Genomic DNA, 25,967 nt, shown 5'->3' on the forward strand with positions numbered 1-25,967 from the left:
CATCCCATGGACCACTGCAGTCAGCAGGGAGGGGGAAAAGGAAGCAGAGGGCACTCCCTCTCCCTTTGAAGTCATGGCCTGCAAGTTGCATGCAAAGCTTTCACCCACCTCCCACTGGCTGGAATGCAGTCACGCGGCCATACCTGGCTGCAAGGGAACCTAGGAAATGTAATTCAGTTGCTGGTGGCCATCATCGGGCTGAAACTTGAGATTCTACTATCCAAGGACAGGAAGTCGAGTATGTGGGAACAACCAGTAGAGGCTCCCACAACAATCCTCCTTTTGATCTCTTATTTCATCAGTTTACACAATTTATCATTAAAATTATGCAATTACAGTAGCAATCACAATGGGCCTTAAGAGATTTGAGAATGAACGCTCCGACTCAGTAAGCACACGACTCAAATGCTGGAAGCGGTTCTACACTAGAGTCGGGGAGACAAACGTGTTCTCTAAAGGGCCGGAGGGCAAATATTTTGCTCTCTGCTGGCCATACAGTCCGCGTAGTCAACTCTGCCATTACAGCGTGAGGGCAGCCACAGACCACGTGCCAATGGAAGAGCGTGATGTGTGCCAACAAAATTTGATTTATAAAAACGGGCTGTGGGGTGGACTTGGCCTCCGGGCTGCACTGACCTGCTGGGTTCAGGGTGTCATGGGCTTCAGCCGTATGGTTATACAGCGGTGACGGGGATCACTGATTAGCCCAGCAAGCCAACCGGGAACCATTCAAAGAGCTTTTAGTCTAAAGACACCTTTCACTTATTGTGCATGTACCAAGGGCCAGGAACTACATTCGGAGCTTTATAATATTCTCTCTAATCCTCACAACAATCAGACAAGGTGGATAAAATGCTCCCGTTTTCAGATGAGAAAGCAGACACGACCAAGAAAACCCAGATTTGGACCCAGGTCTTTCCAGCTCCAACCCACCAGCCTCCCAAGCCTGTGGTTAGAAAAATAGTCCTTTTGCCAGTAACACATGAGACATAAGCACACAATTTCCTGTCATGTTGCTGGTGAAGCTGTTGTATGCCAGATTTGACTTGTCAAGTATTAGAATGAGAAAGGTTTCCTCTGATCTTAAAATAGTCCTTGCCCTAAAAGTTTATCCAGGTTTTAGCAAAAGGCATCTAACTTTCAGATTTTTCCTGGGTAGAGCTGCTAAGGTCTCAAGCTTCAGAACATTGGTATCTAATGGAGGGGGAAAAGTCAAGGTGCCATCAATGTCACTGAAAACTTTTAGGGTCTTTCAAAGTTTATCTAAATAAACAAAGATTATACCCCACCCCTTCCACCTCCCACCCCGACTTCTTACCCTGGTACAGTGGGCTTCACCCACATAACCACCCTCCCCAGGTATGGCAGACCACCACACTCTTTCCAGAACCTTCCTGATAAGGCCTCACAACCCTATGAGAGCTCCAGGCACCATTTCCAGTTTATAGGAGTTGGCATGAAAGAAAGACATTATCTGCCATCAAACCTTCAACAGTTACCTTATGGAACAAACCATCTCCCATTTTCCCCTCTGCTGTGCCCAAAAAAGGGATTATCAATTACTTCCTTTATTGTCGCTGCCAACATTTGTCGTATCTTAGTTTACTGAGCAAATCTCTTCTTGTTTCAGCAAGCAAGTCGATTAATTCTAGGTTTATAATCTATTGATGTGTGTATTCCTTTTATTACGAAATCTACGTCTCAAAGTCTTCCTTCATAACAAACAAATACGGTTCTAAAAGGAAGTTCTTAAAGTATTACAAAATGCGGAAATTATGACTATTTAGAATTCACATTCAGTTTAATTACTTTGGAAGGAAGGTTATCCACCACTTACGTTACAAGCTACTCCAGAAACACTGAGTTAATTTCTTAGAGAAGAGAGCCACGTTTAAACATACATATGACACGTAATTAGTGAGCCCTGCATAGAATACTCTCAGTAGTAGATACTAGTAATTTCCAAAAATATAGAAACACATTTGTAATCCCCTCATCTTGTCTGAAGATGAAGTTTATAGGTATAATTTCTATAGGCATAATGTGAAGATGATCCCCTGATAGATGGGCTTGTTTTCCTTTCAAAAATAAAAACACTTGCTTAGAGTCCAACTAAAACCCCACCAGGAGATGTCACTTCCTGAGTCACTGGATAATACTGGTGCACAGCTGCTCCTTCTGTTTACAGCTAGCTAAGAGGCTGCATCACGCTGGTAATTACTATGTGACACGTCTTAAGCACTACCACAAGTGGGTGTCTGCCCAGCTCTGGAGGACCAGTCTCCACCCTGGAAACAGAGCAACCCGTCGCAAATCACAGTTACGGGGGAGAGGAGGCATCTGGGGGTCCGACCTCTCTCTCACCTCTTTCCCTATCAGGCACTCACAACTGCAGCCCCCCTCCAAGAGGAAGACTCTGCCGTCTCGTGATCCCTCCCCAGAGGCTGCTGAAGCCACAGGGCAACACCTTTAATAGCCCTCGGTGGCACTGTCCCAGTGGGTGACAATCACGCCCAGGGCAGGCTGATCCTGCAAAAATGAGGCTGTTGGCGGTGGGGCGGGGGGGCAGTGTGTTCTGGCCTGGAAGGCTCACGGGAGTCTCCTCCCAAGGGTAACACATCTGTCCTCTTGAGCACTGAGCTTGTGTGCGTCTCCCAGGAACAGCCAGGACACTCGCTACCCCACTGTTTCCCGAAGTTTGCATCAGGACACTTTGTGACCTGGACGCACTGCCATGTGTTGCTACATCCAGGTTTATCCCCTCGCCTTTGCCAGTGTGGGATCCAGAGGTGGCGGGTACCACGGGCGAGAAAGCAGTTCCTGGTGTGAAGGCACCAGGGGAAAGATGTAAGAGAGAGAACGGATGCAGGAGAGGATGAGAGAGAAATCAGAAAAAAGTTCAGGTAGAAACGTCCTGCCTGATCATCTCACTCGCAAAACACTGGATGAGATGAGGTTACTCTGGCCAAAGAGCCAGAAGCCAGGACCCCCCCCACCCCAGGAGGTCGTGTCTATCTTCCTATTCAGAGTTCACTGGCGGTTTCACAAGAACGGCTGAAGAAACACAAACAGAGTTTTAACTCACTTCTGCCTGAAGGTCTTTCCTCTGACTTTGGGCTGGTTCTTATTATACATTCTTACTAAGCTGCCACGTGGCCAACCAGCCCCAGAAACCAGCTGAAATCCCTTGACTTCAGTTGAAAGAGAAGTGTGATTACTGAAGAAAATTTCTGATTTTCAAAGCAACCTTTCTTTAAACACTGCAAGCTGATGCCCCGTTTTCTCAAACACAGAATGGAGGCGTTGAATTTCTTTCTCCTTAACTCCAACCTATAACTGACCTTCTCTAGAATTGAATCGCGTTTTGTTCCCTTTTCTTAAGTTTCAAACTAGGTGAGCGGGACACTTCATTTTCTGTTTCTTCATACAGATGTATACATTGGATTTGCCTGCGGCCGCGGGTATCCTCTTGGTAATCACTTTATCTCACTCTGGGGCAGAAAGGGCTTGAGGTCGTCGCTTATCAAAGTACATAGATAACGGGGATAAAATAAACACCTCGGGGAGCAGAGCCTATTAGTCCACAGGATGTATTTGTGCAAAACGGTGCACCTTGTCCAGGAGATGCAGCCCCTCCCGAGGGCACAGGGCTTGGGGGTAGAGCCTGGGATGGACGTCAATCCCCCACTGGCCCTCTCAGCTGGATGCCTTGTACATATCCCCTGCCACCAAGGGGGTGGTGGCCCTACCAAGGAACAAGGCTAAAAGGCCTGATGGGAGAGAAAATAGGAAAGCCCAGGGGAAGAAGAGCATTCAGAAGTGCATCCAGAGGGTCCCATTTACTATCTAGAAGGGAGCTGTAATTTTACCTCCAAATGGCTAAATCAGAGATAGAAATATGATCATTTAGAAGATTCACGGTGCCCATAAGATTAAAACAAACCAATTAGACAAGAGACAACATGTGCCATGAACTCCCTCCTGTGGGTACTCAGCTCACTGTCAGAGGCATTGGGCAGACATCCTTGTTCCCCAGAGAAGGGGTAAATACTCTGACTCAACACATGTCACTGGCATGACACGCATGCTCACTTGGGTTAAATCAATTCCAGGAAGGATCAAAACAATGTGAACCAAACACACAACCCTTGTGGCCCTATCCAAACAGACCATCTAGACCAAACCAACGGAATGCACCAACTCTGTACACACCCGTGGTTGAGCCCACCATCTAGAGAGTGGATGGATTGCACATACTGAATATCCTCCGTATTATCATATATTCTGTGCTGCTAAGGAAGTATATAACTTATGTAAGTATTATTATTATTAACTATTTTTTGAGGACTTACTATGAGCCATTCACTAAGCTAAATATTTAATGTGGATTACCATATTTAATCTATAGGACAAACCTATAAAGGAAGTATTATTATCCCCATTTTATTGATAACAAAATGAAATTCAGAGAGGCCACCCAGCTAGTCAATGGTGAGGTTGGGATTTGCAGCCAGGATTGGAAACAGCTTTGCAACATTCCACAGACCATGTCTTCAGTCACTCTACAGAATAGTTAAAATAGTTAGGTGTTTATGCCTAAAGACGTGAGCTTCAACTAACTAGGAAGTTATTCTATATAAATAAGTATATTCATCAAGACCACTGGGGCATTCCTCTGTTAGGAAGAGATGTCACTGGTCTGCAAGTTTTTTTAAAAACAGGAGAAGGAGCCAGATGGTAAGTTTTACCATCAATATCCTTCCAAACGATAAGTGATAAAATTTTATAAAAACAAATAGTAAACATTTTTTTCTCTCTCTAGTAGTTTTATTTATTTATTTTTTAATTAATTTATCGTTGTCTGCGTTGGGTCTTCACTGCTGCATGCAGGCTTCTCATTGCGGTGGCTTCTCCTGTTGCGGAGCACGGGCTCTAGGCACATGGGCTTCAGTAGTTGTGGTGCGTGGGCTTCAGTAGTTGTGGTGCGTGGGCTTCAGTAGTTGTGGCTTGCGGGCTCTAGAGCATAGGCTCAGTAGTTGTGGCACAGGGCTTAGTTGCTCTGCGGCATGTGGGATCTTCCCGGACCAGGGCTCAAACCTGTGTCCCCTGCGTTGGCAGGTGGATTCTCAACCACTGTGCCACCAGGGAAGCCCCCCTCTCTAGTAGTTTTAAAATAAAGCCCCAAAATTCACTGACGTTCTTCAGGAAAAAAGGCGTTCATGTCCTCTCCCCTCAAATCTGTATTCTTTTGCTGCTTGACCAACAGGGCATGGTAGAAATGATGCTTGGCCAGTTTCTGGACCCAGGCCTTAGGAAACTGCCAGCTCATACTTCATACCCTTTGATGCAATGATTCCCCTAATAAGAAAAATTAAAGTGGCAAAACAATCTGGAATAATAGAGTAATATTAATATAGGTGGAAAAATCCAAAGGATAGCATATTTTGTAGGCATTAAAAATGCTCCCCAGGGGACTTCCCTGGTGGTCCAGTGGTTAGGACTCCATGCTTCCAATGCAGGGGGTGTGAGTTTGATCCCTGGCTGGGAAACTAAGATCCCACATGCCACAGGGCGTGGCCAGAATAAAATAAAATTAAATTAAATTAAAAAGTAAAGTAAAATAAAATAAAATAAAACAAAATAAAATAAAATAAAAATGCTCCCCAAATGTTTAATGCCATTGGGAAATGCTTATGAGAAGAAAAAGCCGCATACAGAATTGTATGTATCATATATAATTATTGTAACATTGCCAAGAAAATCTGTCCAAAGAAGTACTAGAAGACAAGACATAATAATCCTTTTTTTAGGGTAGTAAGATTACAATTGATCCTGTCTTCTTCTTCTTTTTTTTTCCTTGAATTTTATTTTATTTATTTTGATCCTTTCTTCTTTATATTCATTTTTCTCTACACTATTTTTGTTTCCCCCAATGGACAGTCATAACACCTTTTAGTGGGAAAACACCATTGTGTATGAGATTTGACCCTCAGGTAAGCAAGCCTGTGCCCTCACATACCTTCTGTGGGACTCAGATTTCCATAGTGAGGAGACACCAAGTGGATCCAGACATGGATTTGCCCATGAAGAGACCAAAGGCTGGGAGCAGGGCAGCCTGCATGAGTGGGGCTGTCCTTCTGTCAGGGACAGTCTCTCTTGGCAGCCCTGGGACAGACCTCTCCGTGGCCCACCACACAGCAGCTGCAGCCCTCCTTTGGCTTTGGAAAGCAAAGACACCTTCCTCACATTTTAGGGATGGCAAAGAATTAGTCACCCTGTGTTGATCAAATAGAAATGAACTTTAACAGGGCTTGATTACCAGAAGCTTGCTGGGGAACCACAAGGGTTTGGGAAGCATGTTGCTTGTTAACTGGTGATTAAGATATCTCACACTAAACACACTCTCTTGCAACAAGGATAGATTGCGTTATTCTCCATGCTCTTAATCAATTTCAAATATTAGCCCATCTGGGTCAAAGTAGGATTTCAAAAGTGGTAAACGTTGTCTATGCCTGAGACAGATTTTTCCACGACCATATTAGAGGGTGGAAGAAAAATAAATCATTCATTCCTTCGACAAACCTTTCCCGAATGTCTAGCATGCCTTAGGGATATATAAACGAAGAAGCTGGAGCACACTTCAAATTAAACACAAGCTCTTGCAGCAGTCCACATCACTTGGGTTCTGGGGCTGACCCCTGTGGCTTTGCAAGAACCAGTTTTTCCCATATCTTCTGAACCCCGCTTTCACTGACCTCACGTGGGTGGCCTGAAATTGACCACAGTGATGTAGTTACACCACAGAAATCAACGAATGCCAAAGAGCAGAGAGCTGGTTGCTAGACATTTACCAACACACCACTGCCTACAAGGCCCAATGAGGGGTCCCCATACACCGCCCCCACTCACCTCCAGCCAGCTTCTCCCTTCTCCTTGTGTGCTGACCACACTGACCTTGCTGGGTGTCGAGCCCACCTCGTGCGTCGCCACCATGTAACGATACACGTGTCTGTCTGCACAGGCTTATTTATTCACTTCACTTCTCTGTACCTATTTCAAAACCAACGGCAGCAGGACTTGTGCAGGCCTATGAAAGCTGAAATACGCTTGTTTGTGGGAACCCATCTCGACCGAACGTCCAGACGCACAAAGCTTGAGCTGGGGCGGGCTGGTCAGACTTCTCTGTGAGGCTTTTCTTAGCCTCACTTTATATATGAAAGAAATAGTACTATCAAAGCATAGGCTTCATCCACAAGGTGAAATTAAGCCCATAATCAGGCCAACCTGAATCATTAAAACATCTGGATTAAAGAATACATTTAAATCAATTTCTTTTCAACCTTCCAAGAATATAATTCAGTGCGATTGCTAATGCCATTTCCAAATACTACAGAGGCCAGTGTGCTTTTAAAGAGCTTTGGTTTTCTTAAATACAAACGCCCTTCGTATATCCAGAGCCCAAATATAGGGCAACCTCTCCACTCCAGGGCAGGGCAGAGCAGCCGAGACTGCTGTTACAGAGTTAGTTTTAAAGGCTCAGTGGCCTTTTTCAAGCTTTTGCATCTTTACTATGTTGTATGAGACATCAAATAACAAGCTTCAGAGAGCCCTGCATTAGCAGCCAACATTTTGCTTCTTAAGTGCTAAAACTGCACGTTGTCCTTGGGTAATAGTCTCCTAAGTCCGGGTAGCCTGGGATCCATCTGCTTCAAGGCAGCTGGACCGGACGATGTTTCACCTGTCCCCATCCCCCCGCCACCGCAAATCGGGCTACTGAAGACATCCCAGGGCCCACCTGCTGCATCCAAGGTGGGGTGCAAAATGAGGTGGGAGGCGGGATGAGAAACCAAGGGAGCCAGGCCCCTGGCCAGGGGATGATTCTCCTCGTATTTCTTGATCCTGTCTGCCTCCCCGGTTGCGGCCCCTACTTTCTTCCTTCTTCTTTGGCACCCGATGCTTCCTGCTTGGCTTTCTGCCTTCCTTACCCGGCGTCAGAATGGCATTCTCTCACACCCTCTCCCCTCACCTCCTGACCATGACACTGGCGCGGAGTCTCTGGAGGTTCTTACCAAGAGCGTTTATTACTGGCAACGAGATAAACAGCAAGGAGGAGGGTCTCTCCTCCGCCTCCCCCCGCCCCCCAGGCAGCTGTCTTCACGTTCGTCCACTTGGTGAATATGAAATGGTGCGTCGGGGCCACTGGACCACAGCACACGAAGCAGCCAGCCCGTGAGGTACCCTACGCACGCACCCGGATACCCTATCGAAGCCTCCCGTCATTTGCTTTCCACTGATTAAGTTCAGATTTCGCTCACTGCCCGTTACAGAGCAATTTGATTCAGCAAATTCCAAAATGGGACTAAAGTAACAGGAAGAAGCCTGAACGTGGGACTCACCCAGAACCGGCTGCAATCAAGCTTGAAAAACACGTTTGGCCAGCAGATTCGAGACTGATAATAACAGTTGTTTCTCTCTTAGATGCGGCCCCAAAGGACGTGTCCAATGGCATGTAATCATCTCAAATTTAGCAAGAGTAAGATTCCCTCTCAAATGTAATATTTTACTTTTAGCCTGGCTCTAAATGTTCCCCCTGTCTGGGGTTCCCTCTCTAACTTTCTGCACAGATATTGAAAAAAACAAACAAATGTATGGAGCAAAGTATATTCCATAGAAAACTACCAGCTGTTGAGAGCTGGGAGTTATCTCATCAGAACAAAAAAGGTGAGGCAGGGGTAGCTTACTTCAAAGGAGTGAGAGGGCGTTTCCCACTTTCAGCAAGTTATTAGTCTTTGGTAATAATAATTATTATTAGATATGTGTATATTGTGTGTGTGTGTGTGTGTGTGTGTGTGTGTGTGTGTGTGTGTGTGTGTATTTATTTATTTATTTATTCTCCTTCTTGTCTGTTTATCTTGTAACCGGTAAAACATTCTTAGAAAAAAACTTGTTTGTTTAGTTTACATCATAAACTACTTGTTCAAAATATTTATAATTATCCACAATTAATTATGATTTAATTTAATTGTGGGAACGTTCCATTTCATTAAGGCAACCCTTATTACATTTCTGCCAAGTCTCTCCCTTCAGTCTCTAAAATGATCAGGCCCCCTAGATATTTACTGCAGGTGTTAAAAATGGTTTATAAATACATTCCATTCACAAGTATTTATAAAAGTGCCTATTCTGTGCAAAATTCTATGCAGAGAGCTGGTGGGAATGCCACGATGTAAAGTGAAAAAGAGAAAGTCCTGCTTTCAGAAATGTTCAAATGTCATAAGGGGGATACGTACAATACTGGTAGATCACCCATCATCTCAAACCAAGACTGACATCTAAAATTCTCTGAAAGTGTTTCCTCAACTATTTAATTAGTCCATGTCCTAACTCTAGGCACTTGTGTGAATGTCATCTTCAAGCACTTGATTTAATGTCTCATTTTATATAGAAAGTTCTTTCATTATTCAATTAAATGTGAACTTAACGTCCCCTTTGATGGATGGGGAAGGAATTTGGAAGAAAATGAAAACTAGAAAACTAAAGAGAAAAGTAGCTTTTAAGGACATGATTACAACTGATTATAGTCAACACACACACACACACACACACACACACACACACACACACACACACAAACACACCATACAACCATGGCTGAAAAGGAATGCTTATACAAGGACAAAAAAAATTGTGGTATTCCTGTTCCTAGAGAGTTACCAGTTTCCACTTTCTTTGACAATAAAATTGGCAATAACATCTTGTCCTTTTTTTAAACAACTTTCTTTCTACATCTTCATATCTGAATTTCAATGACCCTAATTAGAATTCAAGTGACACCAATTTATATAAATTTTGTTAACACAGCAATGGGGCTAGAAATGGAAACTTCCAATATGGACACAAGTTGTGCTCATATTATAATAGAAATAACTGTCTGCTTCCTTTTCCGTCTCTATCCCCCTTTCTTAGAGCCAGATATTAATAAAACATTAATACAGTTAATGTACTGCATATGGGGGCCCAATGATCACATTTTCAAAGATAAGATCTATGGTAAAAAAAAAAGTATTGTTAATACCATAACGGGTATATTGGTCTAACTATTAACCTTTAGAAATGTTCAAGTCTTTAAAATGCAAGCAATTTACAAAATGTTTACTAGCTTAGATTTCTAACAACTACCATCTGAAGTTAAAAATCAAACATCAAAAAACTCAAGTAGACTTTACAGGGTGTAGGAAGAAGCACTTTTTGATCATTTCGGGCCGTCACTTCCTCACTCAAGAAAAACACTTACTGGCATATGTTTCTACGGGTATATTCAGTTAATTTTATGTCTCTCTCTTCATGCTAAAGAAAATTCTATTTCCTGGAATTAAGGGATTGCACTCCTTTTTAAATTCTAATTTCAACTACCTTCTAAATTAGTCACAGTATTTTTTAGAAAGATAACCAGCAAATGAAATAGACTCAAGAAAAAGTAAATGTATATCATAATTACCTTTTGCCTGATCCAAAGTCCTCACCTTCAGGCATTTCTGCCCTTTGAAAACAATAACAAAGTGGAGAAGGCTGCAGCACTTCTGTGCTACGACAGTTTCTTCTCCGCTAACGATGACTATCCGGAGGGGAAAACCCCAGTAGTCAAGTTCTTCTCTTTTTGGAGTAAAGCTCTCCTCCCCTACTCAGAAAGTAGGTGTTTACAAACTCCCAAAGCCCCCGCCTGCCTTGAATGAAGCTAGGAGCCGGGCTATTATGACTGTCCCCTTCTAAAAATAAATAGGTCACCTCTTGCTCCCAGGACCGTGACAGGCAGCTGGGAGCAAGCGCTGCCCAGCTGCCCAGCTTTTTCGCTCCAGTCCTGTGAGGAGGTGTCACCACCCAGCTATTAACCTTTACCAGGATGACTTCACCTAAGCCAGCCTACCCTTTCTATTTCCTGCTTTTTCCTGGCATGACAAGGCACCCCCAAAGGGCGGCGAGCTGGAAACTTCAGCCTGGGCTATCAGATCTCCAACTCACAGGAGGGGCTGAAGGGTGGAGAGCAAAGTGGGCAGGACCGCGAGAGCTGAGAGGCTTGTTTGTTCTGGAAATGCTTAGCCACTCAGCAAAAAGATCCCTTACTCACAAAAAAAAGGGGGAAAATGCCAATAAACAATGGTGTTTGGAGGGATATTATTTTGCAAGAAAATCTTCCTTTGGGTCATCTAGATTTCTCAACTCTGAAGTAAGCACACAAATATGAGTCCATGTGTTCCTTTGGGCAACACGGTTTCTTCGGAGGGACTTCCCTCTGTCATCAGGGACCAGCCTGACATTGGAATGTGGCCGAGCTGTGGGCCTGAGATGTTCTGATAGCTTGGCGCATCATTACGTACGAGTCATCAATCACCAGGTACCCTCATTCCCTGCAACTTGTAATAGCAGGACAGAAATCACTTCACTTCTTGCTTTCAAAAAAGCTGGATGAAACATTACTGAGATCCCTTTAGGAATATAACCTGAAAACTTTGCAGAAAAACTTGAAATCATTTTTTTTTTCCTGATTGGGAAAGCCAAGTAAGGCTGTAAGCAAGATCTAATTATTAAGAAACAATATACTTTTCTTAGATACATGCACCCCAATGTTCACTGCAGTACTATTTACAATAGGCAGGACATGGAAGCAACTTAAATGTCCATCAACAGATGAATGGATAAAGAAGATGTGGTACATGTATACAATGGAATATTACTCAGCCATAAAAAAAGAACAAAATAATGCCATTTGCAGCTACTTGGATGGACCTAGAGATTGTCATACTGAGTGAAGTACGTCAGACAGAGAAAGACAAACGTCATATGATATTGCTTATATGTGGAATCTTAAAAAATGGTACAAATGAACTTATTTACAAAATAGAAATAGAGTCACAGATGTAGAAAACAAACTTATGGTTACCAAAGGGGAAAGGAGGGGGGGAGGAGGGATAAATTGGGAGATTGGGTTTGACATATACACACTACTATATATAAAATAGATAACTAATAAGAACCTACTGTATAGCACAGGGAACTCAACTGAATACTCTGTAAAGACCTACATGGGAAAAGAATCTAAAAAAGAGTGGATAGATGTATATGTGTAACTGATTCACTTTGCTGTACACCTGAAACTAATACAACATTCCAAATCAACTGTACTCCAATAAAAATTAATCAAAAATAAAAAATAAAATAAAAAATAAAAACATTAAAAAAAGAAACAATACACTTTTTTTTAACATCTTTATTGGAGCATAATTGTTTTACAATGGTGTGTTAGTTTCTGCATTATAACAAAGTGAATCAGCTATACATATACATATATCCAATATCTCTTCCCTCTTGCGTCTCCCTCCCTATCCTACCCCTCTAGGTGGTCACAAAGCACCGAGCTGATCTCCTTGTGCTATGCAGCTGCTTCCCACTAGCTATCGATTTTACATTTGGTAGTGTATATATGTCCCTGCCACTCTCCCACTTTGTCCCAGCTTACCCTTCCACTTTTCTTTTTAACATGTGTGGGGCTTCCCTGGTGGCGCAGTGGTTAAGAATCCGCCTGCCAATGCAGGGGACACGGGTTCGAGCCCTGGTCTGGGAAGATCCCACATGCCGCGGAGCAACTAGGCCCGTGAGCCACAATTGCTGAGCCTGCGCATCTGGAGCCCGTGCTCCGCAACAAGAGAGGCCGCGATGGTAAGAGGCCCGCGCACCGCAATGAAGAGTGGCCCCCGCTTGCCACAACTAGAGAAAGCCCTCGCACAGAAACGAAGACCCAACACAGCCATAAATAAATAAATAAATAAAATTTAAAAAATAAAAAAAATAAATAAATAAAATGTGTGTTCCATTGTCACAGGATTAGTAATAGCTAATCCTAGCAATATCTCTATATTCAATGTATACTTTACATTTATATGTGTTAAAGTGATTTCTGGAGCATTAAAAAGTTGAAGAGTCTAAACAAATATTATCTTTCTCTGAGGCACTGTTAGCTATTTTGTAGCACATGCCTGTCGCAATTCGTGACAAATTCTTTAATATTCCACACAAGAGCTAAAGTTCTAGACTTCAAAGTCTAAGAGTAAGTTGCTGCAGATACTCAAACACGTAACTCAAATACTGTTGACCTTGAAAGAAAACGGTCATAAGCAGAGTTCTGAAGATCAGGGTGTGCCCGAGCCTCTCAGGATTGGAGCAATGTGCTGTCTTGTTAGAAATTCCAGGCCTAATGAAGTGAAAAGTTGAGACGCTGAAAATATTATCCATGAGAATATTTTACCACCTCTATTTCACTTGACCCACAACAATGCTAATTCTATGATCTAATTCTCAGTTCTAACAATCCTATCCCATTAATTTTACCTTTTTTATTCTTTTAAGCTTCTCTTATACTACTTCTTGAATATCTGAGTACCGCTATTGTTGAACTTAGCTGCTGGTGACTACAGACCAGACTACTGTATCCCTGAAACCTGCCTCTCAATTTTAAAGGACAATTAACTGATAGGTGTGAGAGATGAATTACCCATTACTACCATAAAATGTTTCCTTTAAAAATACTTCCTTTAAGCACACCTTCACGCATTTTAAAATTACTTGCTCCAACCATAAATTCCCCTTTAGATATGTTTGTGTTAACTTCTGAAATTCCCAAGGACAAGGAGGGAAAACAGGATGGCACAGATAACAAAGCCAGCTGTAGGACACAGTGGGAGGCTTCCTCGCTCCAGTGATACCTTCGGTCCGGCGGGGGGTTTAGGGTGCCAAGGGCTCCCTCATCATCCCTGACCGGAAACCCACTGGGCATCCCAAATTTAAGGACTCACAGAATACAGCCGTGGGAAAGACCCTGAGGGCCAAGAAAGCCATCCAAGATTTCCAGACGCTGAAACGGGGGCCCAGCAAAGTCAGGTGACCTGCTGGGGGCAGCGCCAGGAACAGCCTCCAGCGCGGGAGTGGAGGGCTCTTTTCACCCCTCCAGCCGAACAGCCTGCAGAGCCCACTCATTCTGGCAGAAGTGCATACACGCGGCCACACACGTACACGGTTTAAGTTCTCTTATACCCATACTCTTTCAAACTTTGTATGCATTTAATTTTAGTAGTAGACTTTAAGTGAACATTTTTATTCTCTCTTGTGGTTTTAATTGTACAGTATTACGGCCTAAGAAAATAACTGCCATTTCAAAGCTAAATGTCCACTTCTCTTAATGCCCTTTTTTCTCTTCACACAATCATCGGCCTAAGAGTTTTGGTTTTTTCCATCTCTCCTACGGCAGCGTTGACTGAGGCTCTGGAACTTTCAGAGACAAGAGGAGGGACCCTCCCTCTATTGGAGGTTACAGGGCAATATTAGCATGAATGGCTAAGAAATGGGTGGGGTTCGTTGGTGGAGAGAAAATTATTAAGAGGGGTAGGTTAACTCCTTGCTAAACTGACCTAACAGAATTCTTGCTGAAGGCAGGCCACGGTGATCAGCTATTACCTAGGGGATGGTGAGACATGAGGGATTTGGTTAGATATTAAGGGTGACCAAATATCAAGGGCGTAACACCATAAACAAAAATAAACTCAAAATGGATTAAAGAGCTAAATGTAAGGCCAGACACTATGAAACTCTTAGAGGAAAACATAGGCAGAATACTCTATGACATAAATCACAGCAAGATCCTTTTTGACCCAGCTCCTAGAGAAATAGAAATAAAAACAAAAATAAACAAATGGGACCTAATGAAACTTAAAAGCTTTTGCACAGCAAAGGAAACCATAAACAAGACCAAAAGACAACCCTCAGAATGGGAGAAAATATTTGCAAATGAAGCAACTGACAAAGGATTAATCTCCAAGATTTACAAGCAGCTCATGCAGCTCAATAACAAAAAAACAAACAACCCAATCCAAAAATGGGCAGAAGACCTAAATAGACATTTCTCCAGAGAAGATATACAGATGGCCAACAAACACATGAAAGAATGCTCAACATCATTAATCATTAGAGAAACGCAGATCAAAACTACAATGAGACATCATCTCACACCTGTCGGAATGGCCATCATCAAAAAAGCTAGAAACAATAAATGCTGGAGAGGGTGTGGAGAAAAGGGAACCCTCTTGCACTGTTGGTGGGAATGTAAATTGATACAGCCACTATGGAGAACAGTATGGAGGTTCCTTAAAAAACTAAAAATAGAACTACCATACGACCCAGCAATCCCACTACTGGGCATATACCCTAAGAAAACCATAATTCAAAAAGAGTCATGTACCAAAATGTTCATTGCAGCTCTATTTACAATAGCCAGGACATGGAAGCAACCTAAGGGTCCAACATCGGATGAATGGCTAAAGAAGATGTGGCACATATATACAATGGAATATTACTCAGCCATAAAAAGAAATGAAATGGAGGTATTTGTAGTGAGGTGGATGGAGTTAGAGTCTGTCATACAGAGTGAAGTAAGTCAGAAAGAGAAAAACAAATACAGTATGCTAACACATATATATGGAATCTAAGGAAAAAAAAAAAGGTCATGAAGAACCTAGTGGCAAGATGGGAATAAAGACACAGACCTATTAGAGAATGGACTTGAGGATATGGGGAGGGGGAAGGGTAAGATGTGACAAAGAGAGAGAGTGGCATGGATATATATACACTACCAAACGTAAAGTAGATAGCTAGTGGGAAGCAACCGCATAGCACAGGGAGATCAGCTCTGTGCTTTGTGACCACCTAGAGGGGTGGGATAGGGAGGGCGGGAGGGAGGGAGATGCAAGGGGGAAGAGATATGGGAACATATGTATATGTATAACTGATTCACTTTGTTATAAAGCAGAAACTAACACACTATTGTAAAGCAATTATACTCCAATAAAGATGTTAAAAAATATATATATATCAAGGGCAGAGGATTCTCGATAAACTGACTTGACAAATTTCTTGCTAAAACTGGGTTCCTGAGGACATACCCAAGGACGGGGCCTAGCTGGAAATGAGCTCAGAGGAGCCTGACTAGTTTGGTCAAAGAGAGAGTCTTTGTCACCTCCTAAGAACAAGGCACATTTTAATTTTTTTTTAATTAGCACTCAGTGTTACAAACTGTATGGCCCCTCCAGAGGGGCACTGTCCAGTATGGTAGCCCCTAGCAGCACCTGGCTACTGAGCACTTAAAATGTGGCTAGTCTGGAATTTTAGGATGGACTAGGAAAAAAGAATGTAAAATATCTCGTTACCAATTTTTATATTGATAACATGCTGAAATAATAATATTTGGATTATACTGGTTAAATAAAATGTATTATTAAAATCAATTTCACTTCTTTCTGTTTACTTTTTCTAAACGTGGCTGCTAGAAATATACAATTATATATGTAGCCTGTATTCTGTTTCCACTGGCCTGTATAGCTCTAGAGCTTCAATTTTCTACTTTTCTGCCAAAACTGGCCTAAATTTGACATAAAACAGAAGCTCCTTTGAGAGCTCACTGGCTAACACAATCTTACCAATTGTTTCAAAAACATTTCCAGAATCACTTTTAGTCAGAAGGGAAAGGGGTACAAATTACAGAAGGCAATTAACAGGACAGTTAATGGATACAGAGAGGAGTCCATTGAGTATCTTCTCCCTCCATATCTTGGCCTCTGCTTTTCTCCACCCAAAACCCTCTCCCACCCTTGCTTCCCTTTGGCCTCCGAAGACAAGAGCCCATAAGTAATTTCTTCAAGGCCAGGCTGTATCCCAAGTTCTTGATTCCCTTCCCTCCTCTCACCTCTGGTTTATTCCCTTTGGCCTCTAAACACAAGAGCCCGTAAGTAATTTCTTCAAGGCCAGGCTGTATCCCAAGTTCTTGATTCCCTTCCCTCCTCTCACCTCTGGTTTATTCCCTTTGGCCTCCAAACACAAGAGCCCATAAGTAATTTCTTCAAGACCAGGCTGTATCCCAAGTTCTGGACTCCCTTCCCTCCTCTCACCTCTGGTTTACACCACCAGCTATCCCAGCCTCTTCTTGCCAGTTCCTGACCCTCCCAAATTCTACCTCTCCCTCAGCCCACAAACATATGCAGGCCTTTTCCAGAAATCCCACCACTGACCATACATCTCCTTCTAGTCCCAAACCTCTGTCTGCCCTTCACAGCCCAAGGTCCTAACCAGGGGGCTATGTTCAACTCACTCCTCACCAATTACAGCCTACCTTCTGCCCCTACCATGGCCCTGACAATGCTCTTCACATGCAGCTGACGCTTACTTTCCCTCTAATCTGCCCTGACCTCGTGGGGCCCTACGTGGCTGCCCACTTCCCTTCATCTTGACGCTCTCTCCACCCTGGGCTCCAAGACGCCACTGTCTGTGCCCAGCCCCACTCCTCTCAACAGTCCTTCTTGGTCTATCTAAGTGTCTCTCTTCTAACTGACTCTTCAGTCTTAAGCGCTGGTGATCTCTAGGGCCGGCCTTCCCAAACCTGAAACAATACAGAGTCGTGGGTCCCAACCTCAGCCACTCTCCACTTCCACTGGTCTGGGATGGGTCATGAACTTGCTTCCAAGATGCTGCTCGTGGGGGGAGGAACCACTCTTGGAGAGCACAGTCCTGGCATTCCAACATTGGCCACCTTCCTTTTCATGCTATACAATCTCTCTAGGAAATCTCTCTATTCCCAGAATTTTAACTCTGACCTCCACGCCCAAATCTATATTGCTAGTCACACACTCTCCAGAATTCCAAACCTATACAGACAGTGCCCGACTTACAATTTTTCCACATTATGATGGTGTGAAAGTGATAATACACATTCAGTAGAAACCGCCCTTGGAATTTTGAATTTTGATCTTTTCCTGGGCAAGATGCGGTGCGACGCTCTCTCGTGATGCTGGGCAGTGGCAGCAAGCCTCAGCTCCTGGTCAGCCCTGTGATGACGAGGATCAATAATCCATACACTTACGACCACTCTGTACCCAGGCAGCCATTCTGTTTTTCACTTTCAGTACAGTGTTCAATACATTACATGAGATAGTCAACACTTTATTATAAAATAGGCTTCGTGTTAGATGATGGTGCCCATTTGTAGGCTCACAGAAGTGTTCTGAGCATGTTTAAGGTAGGCTTGGCTAACCTGTGATGTTCAGTAGGGTAGGTGTATTAAATGCATTTTTGACTTACGACATTTTCAACTTATAGTGGGTTTATCGGGATGTAACCCCATTGTAAGTCGAGGCGGCTCTGTATTTCTGTCACCCACTAGCTGTGGTGCACCAGAGCTGCCTCTGACTTGCTCATGGAAACTCTTACCATCTCTTTCCACTCCACGTTCAGTGCTGTGAAGGAGCTAGTCTGCAACCAGCCACAGCATGAAAATTGGCAAATGCTACAAACCAGCTGCTATCCCGTACTCACCCCGAGCCAGTTGTTAAAAATGTACGCATACAACACTGAATACTAGACATCTTAACCTGTGTTAAATTAATTAAATAGGGAGAGCATTAGATGGAGGTGGTTCTAATTCCTTAGAAGCCAACATAAGCAAACCAAAATCTGAGCCTACAAATGCCTCAAGGTTCAGAAACCGAAACATAAGGACAACCAACCACAAGCATCCAACCAGGGTTTCCCAAATAAGGGCAACCGCTTGGGCTACAGCCAATCAGATGAGTTCCTTGCTTTGCTTCCGCATCTTCTCTATAAAAGTCTCATCCCGGACATCCCTCGTGGCGCAGTGGTTAAGAATCTACCTGCCAATGCAGGGGACACGGGTTTGAGCCCCAGTCGGGGAAGACCCCACATGCCGTGGAGCAACTAAGCCTGTGTGCCACAACTACTGAGCCTGTGCTCTAGAGCCCGCGAGCCACAACTACTGAGCCCACGTGTCTAGAGCCCGTGCTCCGCAACAAGAGAAGCCACCGCAATGAGAAGCCCGCACACTGCAATGAAGAGTAGCCCCCGCTCGCCGCAACTAGAGAAAGCCCGCACGCAGCAACGAAGACCCAATGCAGCCAAAAATAAATAAATTAATTTTAAAAAAAGAAAAGTCTCGTCCCCAGCTCCTGTCAATGGAGCATCCTGACCACTTCTGGTTGGTGCCACCAAATTCAAACTGATTTTTGCTCAAATAAACTCTTAAAATTTTTAATATGCCTCAGTTTCTCTTTTAATACCTGGAAGTCCCACAAACATCTCCAAAAACGAGCCCAAAGAGGATCCACCAACTCTCAGTAACCTGCTCTCCCTTATCCTTTCCTATTTCTTCTCTTCATTTTCTTTCTTTGGAAAAATAATTCTCCATATCATTCTCAATCCCATTTTTCTGAAGCATTGTCTTCAATGAATTTAGCAACATCTCAATGTATCTTCACTACTTGCTGACATGTCAGCTATCGGAATCCCTCCCTCCTTCCCACTAGGAGATACGCAAGGACCTTATCTTCTTGTTCATTATTGTCTCCCAACAATACTGCAAAGCATGGTAGAGCCAGCTCCTAGAACAGCACACACCATATTATTTTAGGGTGATACTATTAGTCAATATTAGTTACATCAGTAAAGTGAAAAAAGGTTCCAAATGGCCAACTGAGGCAAAAACATGGGAATTATATTCATTCTTCCCTCTCGCTCACCAGCCAGAGAAGATTCTCACCAAGTGCCATCAACCCTAACACACTGAGCTGTACTTGTAACCACCCTTGAGACTGTGCCTTCTGTGGTTATTGCCTTTAATCAGTCCAGCATCACCTGTTGCCTAGGCTAGGGGCCACCAAATACTTGTGATAAAGCACCCCTAGCAGGACATGCTGTCCAAATACATTATGCATTTATACATTATATGCATATATATTTTCAATGTACAAATATGACCTGCAAATACTGTATGTGCTTCATAAATCATATGCAAAATAAAAACATGTAGAGATAAAATAAATATAAGCATTCTTTGTAATTGCAAAAAAACCAGAACAATCCCTATCAATAAGGGATTAATTAAATTATGGTGCCATGAAATCCTATGCTAAAAAGGATGAGATTATTATGAAAATCTTTCCATAATATGGTCAACTTTAAAGAGAGACTAGAAAACAAAATGTATAATATCCCATTGATGTAAAAATATACATTTACATACTGATGAAAATACCTCAACAAAGATATGGATGAAGAAAGGGAAACCAGGAGGACAAGGGGAAGCGGGGAGGGGAGGGAGAGGAGAGAAAGGAAAAGTGTTTCAAAGGACCTACACTGAGGTATTGATTGTGGTTTTCTTTTCTGGCTTAAGAAAACAATGAATATTTTCTATTTTATTCTTTTTGCCTGTCTGTATTTTCAATTTTTCAGCAACAAATACAAATTGCTCTTTTGGTAAGCAAAGACAATGTTCTTAAAATATGAAAAAGAAAAAAGGTTACTTTTAAATGGAAGGGGAAAATTTTTTCTGTGGTTTCCTGTCACTAAAGGAAAAAAAAAATCCCTATTCTTTCATTTGGGTCTTCAGGGTTTTTCCCTCAAACCAGACCAGGAAGAGTTCCTACCTTCAAGGATTTGACCACTCAGAAAAAAACACATGTTGGTTGAAAGAATGAGAGAAAGAAAACAGAAACAAGCCCTCCCTCCACCCACTGACTCGAGAGGATAAGAATTCCCCTTCTCGGGGGCTTCTCTGGTGGCGCAGTGGTTGAGAATCTGCCTGCCAATGCAGGGGACACGGGTTCGAGCCCTGGTCTGGGAAGATCCCACATGCCGCGGAGCAACTGGGCCCGTGCGCCACAAGTACTGAGCCTGCGCGTCTGGAGCCTGTGCTCCGCAACAAGAGAGGCCGCAATAGTGAGAGGCCCGTGCACCACGATGAAGAGTGGCCCCCACTTGCCACAACTAGAGAAAGCCCTCGCACAGAAACGAAGACCCAACACAGCCAAAAATAAATAAATAAATAAAAAAGAATTTCCCTTCTCCACTTTTTTCGTATCCCACCGAAGACTTCCGGTGTTGCCAATACAGAACTTGTTTCCCATGAAAATTCAGAGTATATACTATGCACTTTTCAAAAGTGGAATAAGGGCATAAATTAGTATCAAAGCCAGTGTATTTCTGGAGCAAAGTGGAAAAGGACATCTTTTTTTCCTTAGATTAAAAAGAAATAAAAGGTTCAAATGATTATACATGTAAATGATGTGAATGATGCCATTCAGTAGTGACGATGTGATGAGTAATCATGATGTACTACACTGAGACAGATGGTCCCTCTCTCTTGCTTTCTGGTTGGTGGAATCATATTGAGACTTGTCCTAGATCGGTGGCTTTCCAAGCAATAAAAACTTATTTTTCCTAAATGCTATGTTATGACAAATCTCAGTATATAAAAGACACAACAACCCAAAAGACTTATTCAGGTTTAAATGGGAGCAGGGCACTGAGAGGTGGCCTCAGTCCTGCACAAAGGCAGCCCTTGAATCGGATCCTTGGAAACCCAGAGTTGCACAAGTTACAGTTGGACAACTGTGACTGGGACCATCTGGACGGCTAGGAAGAGAAAGTGGGAATGTTTTTTCTCAGTCTCTTCTCATAATAATTAGAACAGAAGAAACCCAGTTACTCTCTTTATCCTTTTATCTTTTTTAAGCTTAGAGTTATGAAGTGTTTTCCTCAAACTTCTTTTCATCCAAACATAGCTGGCACTCTACAACCAACGCACAGAGCTTCTGAAGTCCCGCCCTCTAGCTTTCTGGTCAACCTTCTCCTTCCTTTTGCTGGAGATACCACTGTAGTCACCCTACTTCCCAGCCTGGGACAGTCCCCAGTTTCACCTCTTGTCCTGGTATAATTAATAACAGACCCCTTTCACTCTCATCAGTATACCTGTTTAGGTCATCAATTGTAAGATAACCCAATATATTACCATGTTCTTCCTCCTATTTGTCAGAACTTCCATTTTGCTAATGTGTGCTAGATTGTTGTTTTGATTATCACATAATTTGTTATGGTCTCAACAGGGACAGCCAGCTGGAGCCAGATCTGTGCCATAGACCATTCAGTTTAGCCAGGGGGTGCCTCTCACACCCTTCCAGTCCGGTCCATGCTATACCCATTGTCTGACCTGTCGTCTTGGGTCGAACTGTGTCCCTTCCTAAAGTAGATATTGTTGGAGCGAAGCTGTCTGGAAAGCGTGGTTTGGACACTTGTGGGTGCAGCTGCCCCAGGGATGCTAAAGAAGCCAGCATCCAGGAGTGGAAAGATCAAAATACGGGAGAAGAGTCAGCAAACGTCCAAAGGGGAAGAGGGGGGAGAGGAGTGGAGAGAAACTGGGGGGCAGGGAGGCCGGCAGGGAGCACCGTGAAAGACTCAACAGCCTCCAGGAGGTGGACCCTGTACCAGCTGTGTCTTTGTCATGCTGGTCTCTGTGGGCTATATTTGATGTCCTAACATTTAAATAAAATATTTTTCTTTATTGAAGTAGAGCTGATTTACAATGTTGTGTTAGTTTCAGGTGTACGGCAAAGTGATTCAGTTATACACATACGTGACAAGAACACTGAATACAGTTCCCTGTGCTATACAGTAGGTCCTTGTTTCTTACGTGGTTTTTTTTTTTCCATTTTATTTATTTATTTACTTATTTATTTATTTATCAGCTGTGCCGGGTCTTAGTTGCAGCGCACGGGATCTTCGTTGCAGCACGCGGACTCTTAGTTGCAGCATGCATGCAGGATCTAGTTCCCCAACCAGGGATCGAACCCGGGCCCCTGAACTGGGAGCTCGGAGTCTCACCCACTGGACCACCAGGGAAGTCCCTCTTACGAGTCTCTTAATAAAAGTTCATTATATGTTGTTAAATTTTAAATTGTGATATTTGGGAGTTAATGACCATTTGACTCCATGAAGAAAAGTGTAAACACCGCAAATAACCCATTTGCTGACTCATTCAGTGGGTTCACGGTGGGGTAACGGCAGATGGAGAGGAGCAGGAAGGGACATGACTTCGGGGCACAGGAGTAGCCTCGGGAAACGAGGAGAGGAAGAAGAGGCTGTTTGGCAACCGCTTAAGGAAGCGAGGAGAGAAGGACTCCAGGAAACCAGCAGGTGCTGGGACCTCCGGAGTCACACCAGCCGGCATCACTGGCCTGGTTTGCGTGTGTGTGTCCTGTGTTTACCAAGACCCATTTCACTGTGCTAAACAGGGTCTCTACAAACTCTTGTCTGTGACCCCCTCTCTGAGGACCTGTTGGTCACCAGTGACTAGTTTCATTCCCACCTACTGCCTCATGCCTTCTCTCCTCAGAAAACTGTTGATGTGCTTCTGTATCAAGAGGGGTTCTTTCTCTCTTTATCTCTTCTCCCTCCCATCCTTCCCAAACCCCTCCCCCCCCAAAAAAAGTCTACAAAACTGCAGGAGTAGAGAGACTGATAGAAATCAAATTCCCAACGGTGCCAAATGTCACTATTAGTTCAAGCTTCCCTCCACAGAATAATCCTGAAGAATAATAATCTTGTTTCTCAATAATCTTGCTTGCTTGGTTATTGAAAGCTCTCTTTTAAGGCTCTAGGTGTATTTCAGGGGTGAAGGTCCTTGACAGAGAATCTCTGGTTCCAAGAAAGTTAGAACAAATAGCCACAGGAGAGAAAGAACTCTGGCAGACCCCACTGCTCTTAGTAAACATAAAGAAATGGAAAATTTCTAAGGCCACAAATCATAGAGACAGAGGTCTTTGTGGCCGGTAAAGACGGGAGTGGCTCCAACAAGAGTGGCACACAGCTCAAACCAAATCTTATCTCTCGCACTTAAAACTACCATGCAAAACAGAGGGCAATTGCAACTTATGTTTAACTAAGGATTACATAATACTTTTGTTATCTGCTAATCTTCCTTATCAGGTGTTGCTTATGTCAGTATTAAAAAGTATTTTTCATTCCTTAAATAGCACCCGATAGGGCTTCCCTGGTGGCGCAGTGGTTGAGAACCTGCCTGCCAATGCAGGGGACACGGGTTCGAGCCCTGGTCTGGGAAGATCCCACATGCCGCGGAGCGACTAAGCCCGTGAGCCACAATTACTGAGCCTGCGCGTCTGGAGCCTGTGCTCCGCAACAAGGGAGGCCGTGATAGTGAGAGGCCCGCGCACCGCGATGAAGAGTGGCCCCCACGTGCCACAACTAGAGAAAGCCCTCGCACAGAAACGAAGACCCAACACAGCCATAAATAAATAAAAAATAAAGAAAAAAAAAAGAATCAGCTGGCCATGATATCCTCTATAAAAAAAAAAAAATAGCACCTGATAAAATGCTTCTTGGCTATACATTTACCCAGGATTTTGTGGAGAAGCCAAACTGAAATGGAGACTTTCCAGCTCCACAGCCTTGTAATAGTTAATCATGATTAGTTTTGAGGGTACCAGAAAGCCTCTTTCTAGTCCCATTTGGCCACGCATCATCTGACACCCTTGTGGCCTTGGGTGGATGAGTTCCACCTGCTGACCCGGCCTTGGGTAGGGGTGAGAGATCTCAGACACTGAAAGGGCCGCCCCCTCCCAGGCAACTGTGTTTTCAGAACGTGCTCCAGAGCTTGCTAATATCCGACAGCCTCCAGGCATTTCTGAAAAGGAACCAGCCCTTTCAGAAGCATTTGCTAAGGGAAAAGCTGGGTATCTGCTGGCCTGGATCAGTGGGAAAGAAGAAAGCCTTCACTTCAGAGACCTGTAACTGCTTCCTGCAGCAGGGCAGCTGCCTCCAGTGACGTGGTGGGCCAGCACCTCCATACCGCCTCGACCACTGTCTGACTGTCTGATAATAAACCCAGCCTCTCAGAAACATGGTGTGTCTCCTGCAGGCCACCTCAAGGTTCCAAATAAGGCATGGGTAGCAATCTGAAGGTGACCATGAGTGAGTTCATTTCTAGCAGGCATGAGTAAAACCCTTTCAATGACTAGCAAAAAGCAATGAGCTTTAAAAACAGAGTGAAACAAATCTAAAATGTGACCCTTGAAGAGCCTTAACCAAGAAACCGGGCATTGAGACAGGGTCAACCTGTGATCTCCTGCCTCCACAATAACCCCTCAGGACGGGCTTCCTCGGGCACCCAGCACCTCTCTCCTATAAGCTTAACAATCTTGTCTTCTTGTAATAACCTTTTTATTTGGCAATGATTTGAGATTTACAGAAGAGGTGCAAAGATAGTACACAGAGCTCCCATATACCCCTCACTTAGTTTCACCCCGGGGTTAACATCTTACGTTACCACGGCATGTCTGTCAAAACTAAAAGCCAACATTGGTAGATTACTATGAACTAAACTCCAGACTTTATTTGTAGTTACTTTCACTAATGTCCTTTTTCTCCTCCAGGATCCCATCCGGGGCATCATGGTGCTTTCAGTCGTGACACCTCCCGAGTCTCCGTGGTCTGTGAGAGTTGCTCCGTCTTCCCTTGGTTTCCTACCTTGACAGTTTTGAGGAGTATTTTGTAGATATCAGGTATTTTATAGAATGCCCTCAGTTTGGATTTGTCTGATGTTTTTCTCATGATTAGACTGAGGTTACAGGTTTGGGGGAAGACAACCATAGAGGAGAACGGTCCTTCTCACCACACCGGGGGTTCCCTGAGATCCACATGACTTCTCCCTGGTGATGGTCACTTGATGACTTGGATTCCTAGTGTTTGCCAGGTTTCTCCACTGCAAAGTTATTACTTTTCCCTTTCCATACTCTAGTCTTTGAAAGCAAATCTAAGTCCAGCCCTCATTCTGGGCAGGGCGAGGGGGGGATGGTGGTGCCCAGGGACACAGCTCCACCTCCTGAAGGCAGGGGTTGCAACTTATATTACTCAGAATTCTCCTGTAAGGAAGACTTGTCTCTCCTCCTTCCGTCAGTGACTTATCTCTTCAATCATTTACATCAATAGGGACTTCCGTGGACTCATAAGGACTTGGGGTTTGGGTTATAATCCACTGCTGTATGATTGACTTTGTTGCGCAGACCGTT

General features: G+C 43.6%; 1 protein-coding gene across 2 annotated transcripts in view; it reads right to left on the minus strand.

The window, feature by feature from the left end:
• Positions 1–25,967, minus strand: part of RETREG1 (reticulophagy regulator 1) — a 127,674-nt gene that overhangs the window by 28,498 nt on the left and 73,209 nt on the right. The window contains exon 1 of one of the 2 annotated variants that reach the window (XM_036847241.1): positions 10,499–11,027. The exons of the other annotated variant lie outside the window; for it this stretch is intronic. Coding sequence (XP_036703136.1) covers positions 10,499–10,533 — 35 coding nt within the window. The 5' untranslated portion in view covers positions 10,534–11,027. Of the gene's footprint in view, positions 1–10,498; positions 11,028–25,967 lie in introns of those variants that run through there. 2 annotated transcript variants of the gene reach the window in all.

The sequence above is a fragment of the Balaenoptera musculus genome, chromosome 3 (assembly GCF_009873245.2).
Source record: "Balaenoptera musculus isolate JJ_BM4_2016_0621 chromosome 3, mBalMus1.pri.v3, whole genome shotgun sequence".
In the NCBI taxonomy this organism is placed as follows: domain Eukaryota; kingdom Metazoa; phylum Chordata; class Mammalia; order Artiodactyla; family Balaenopteridae; genus Balaenoptera; species Balaenoptera musculus.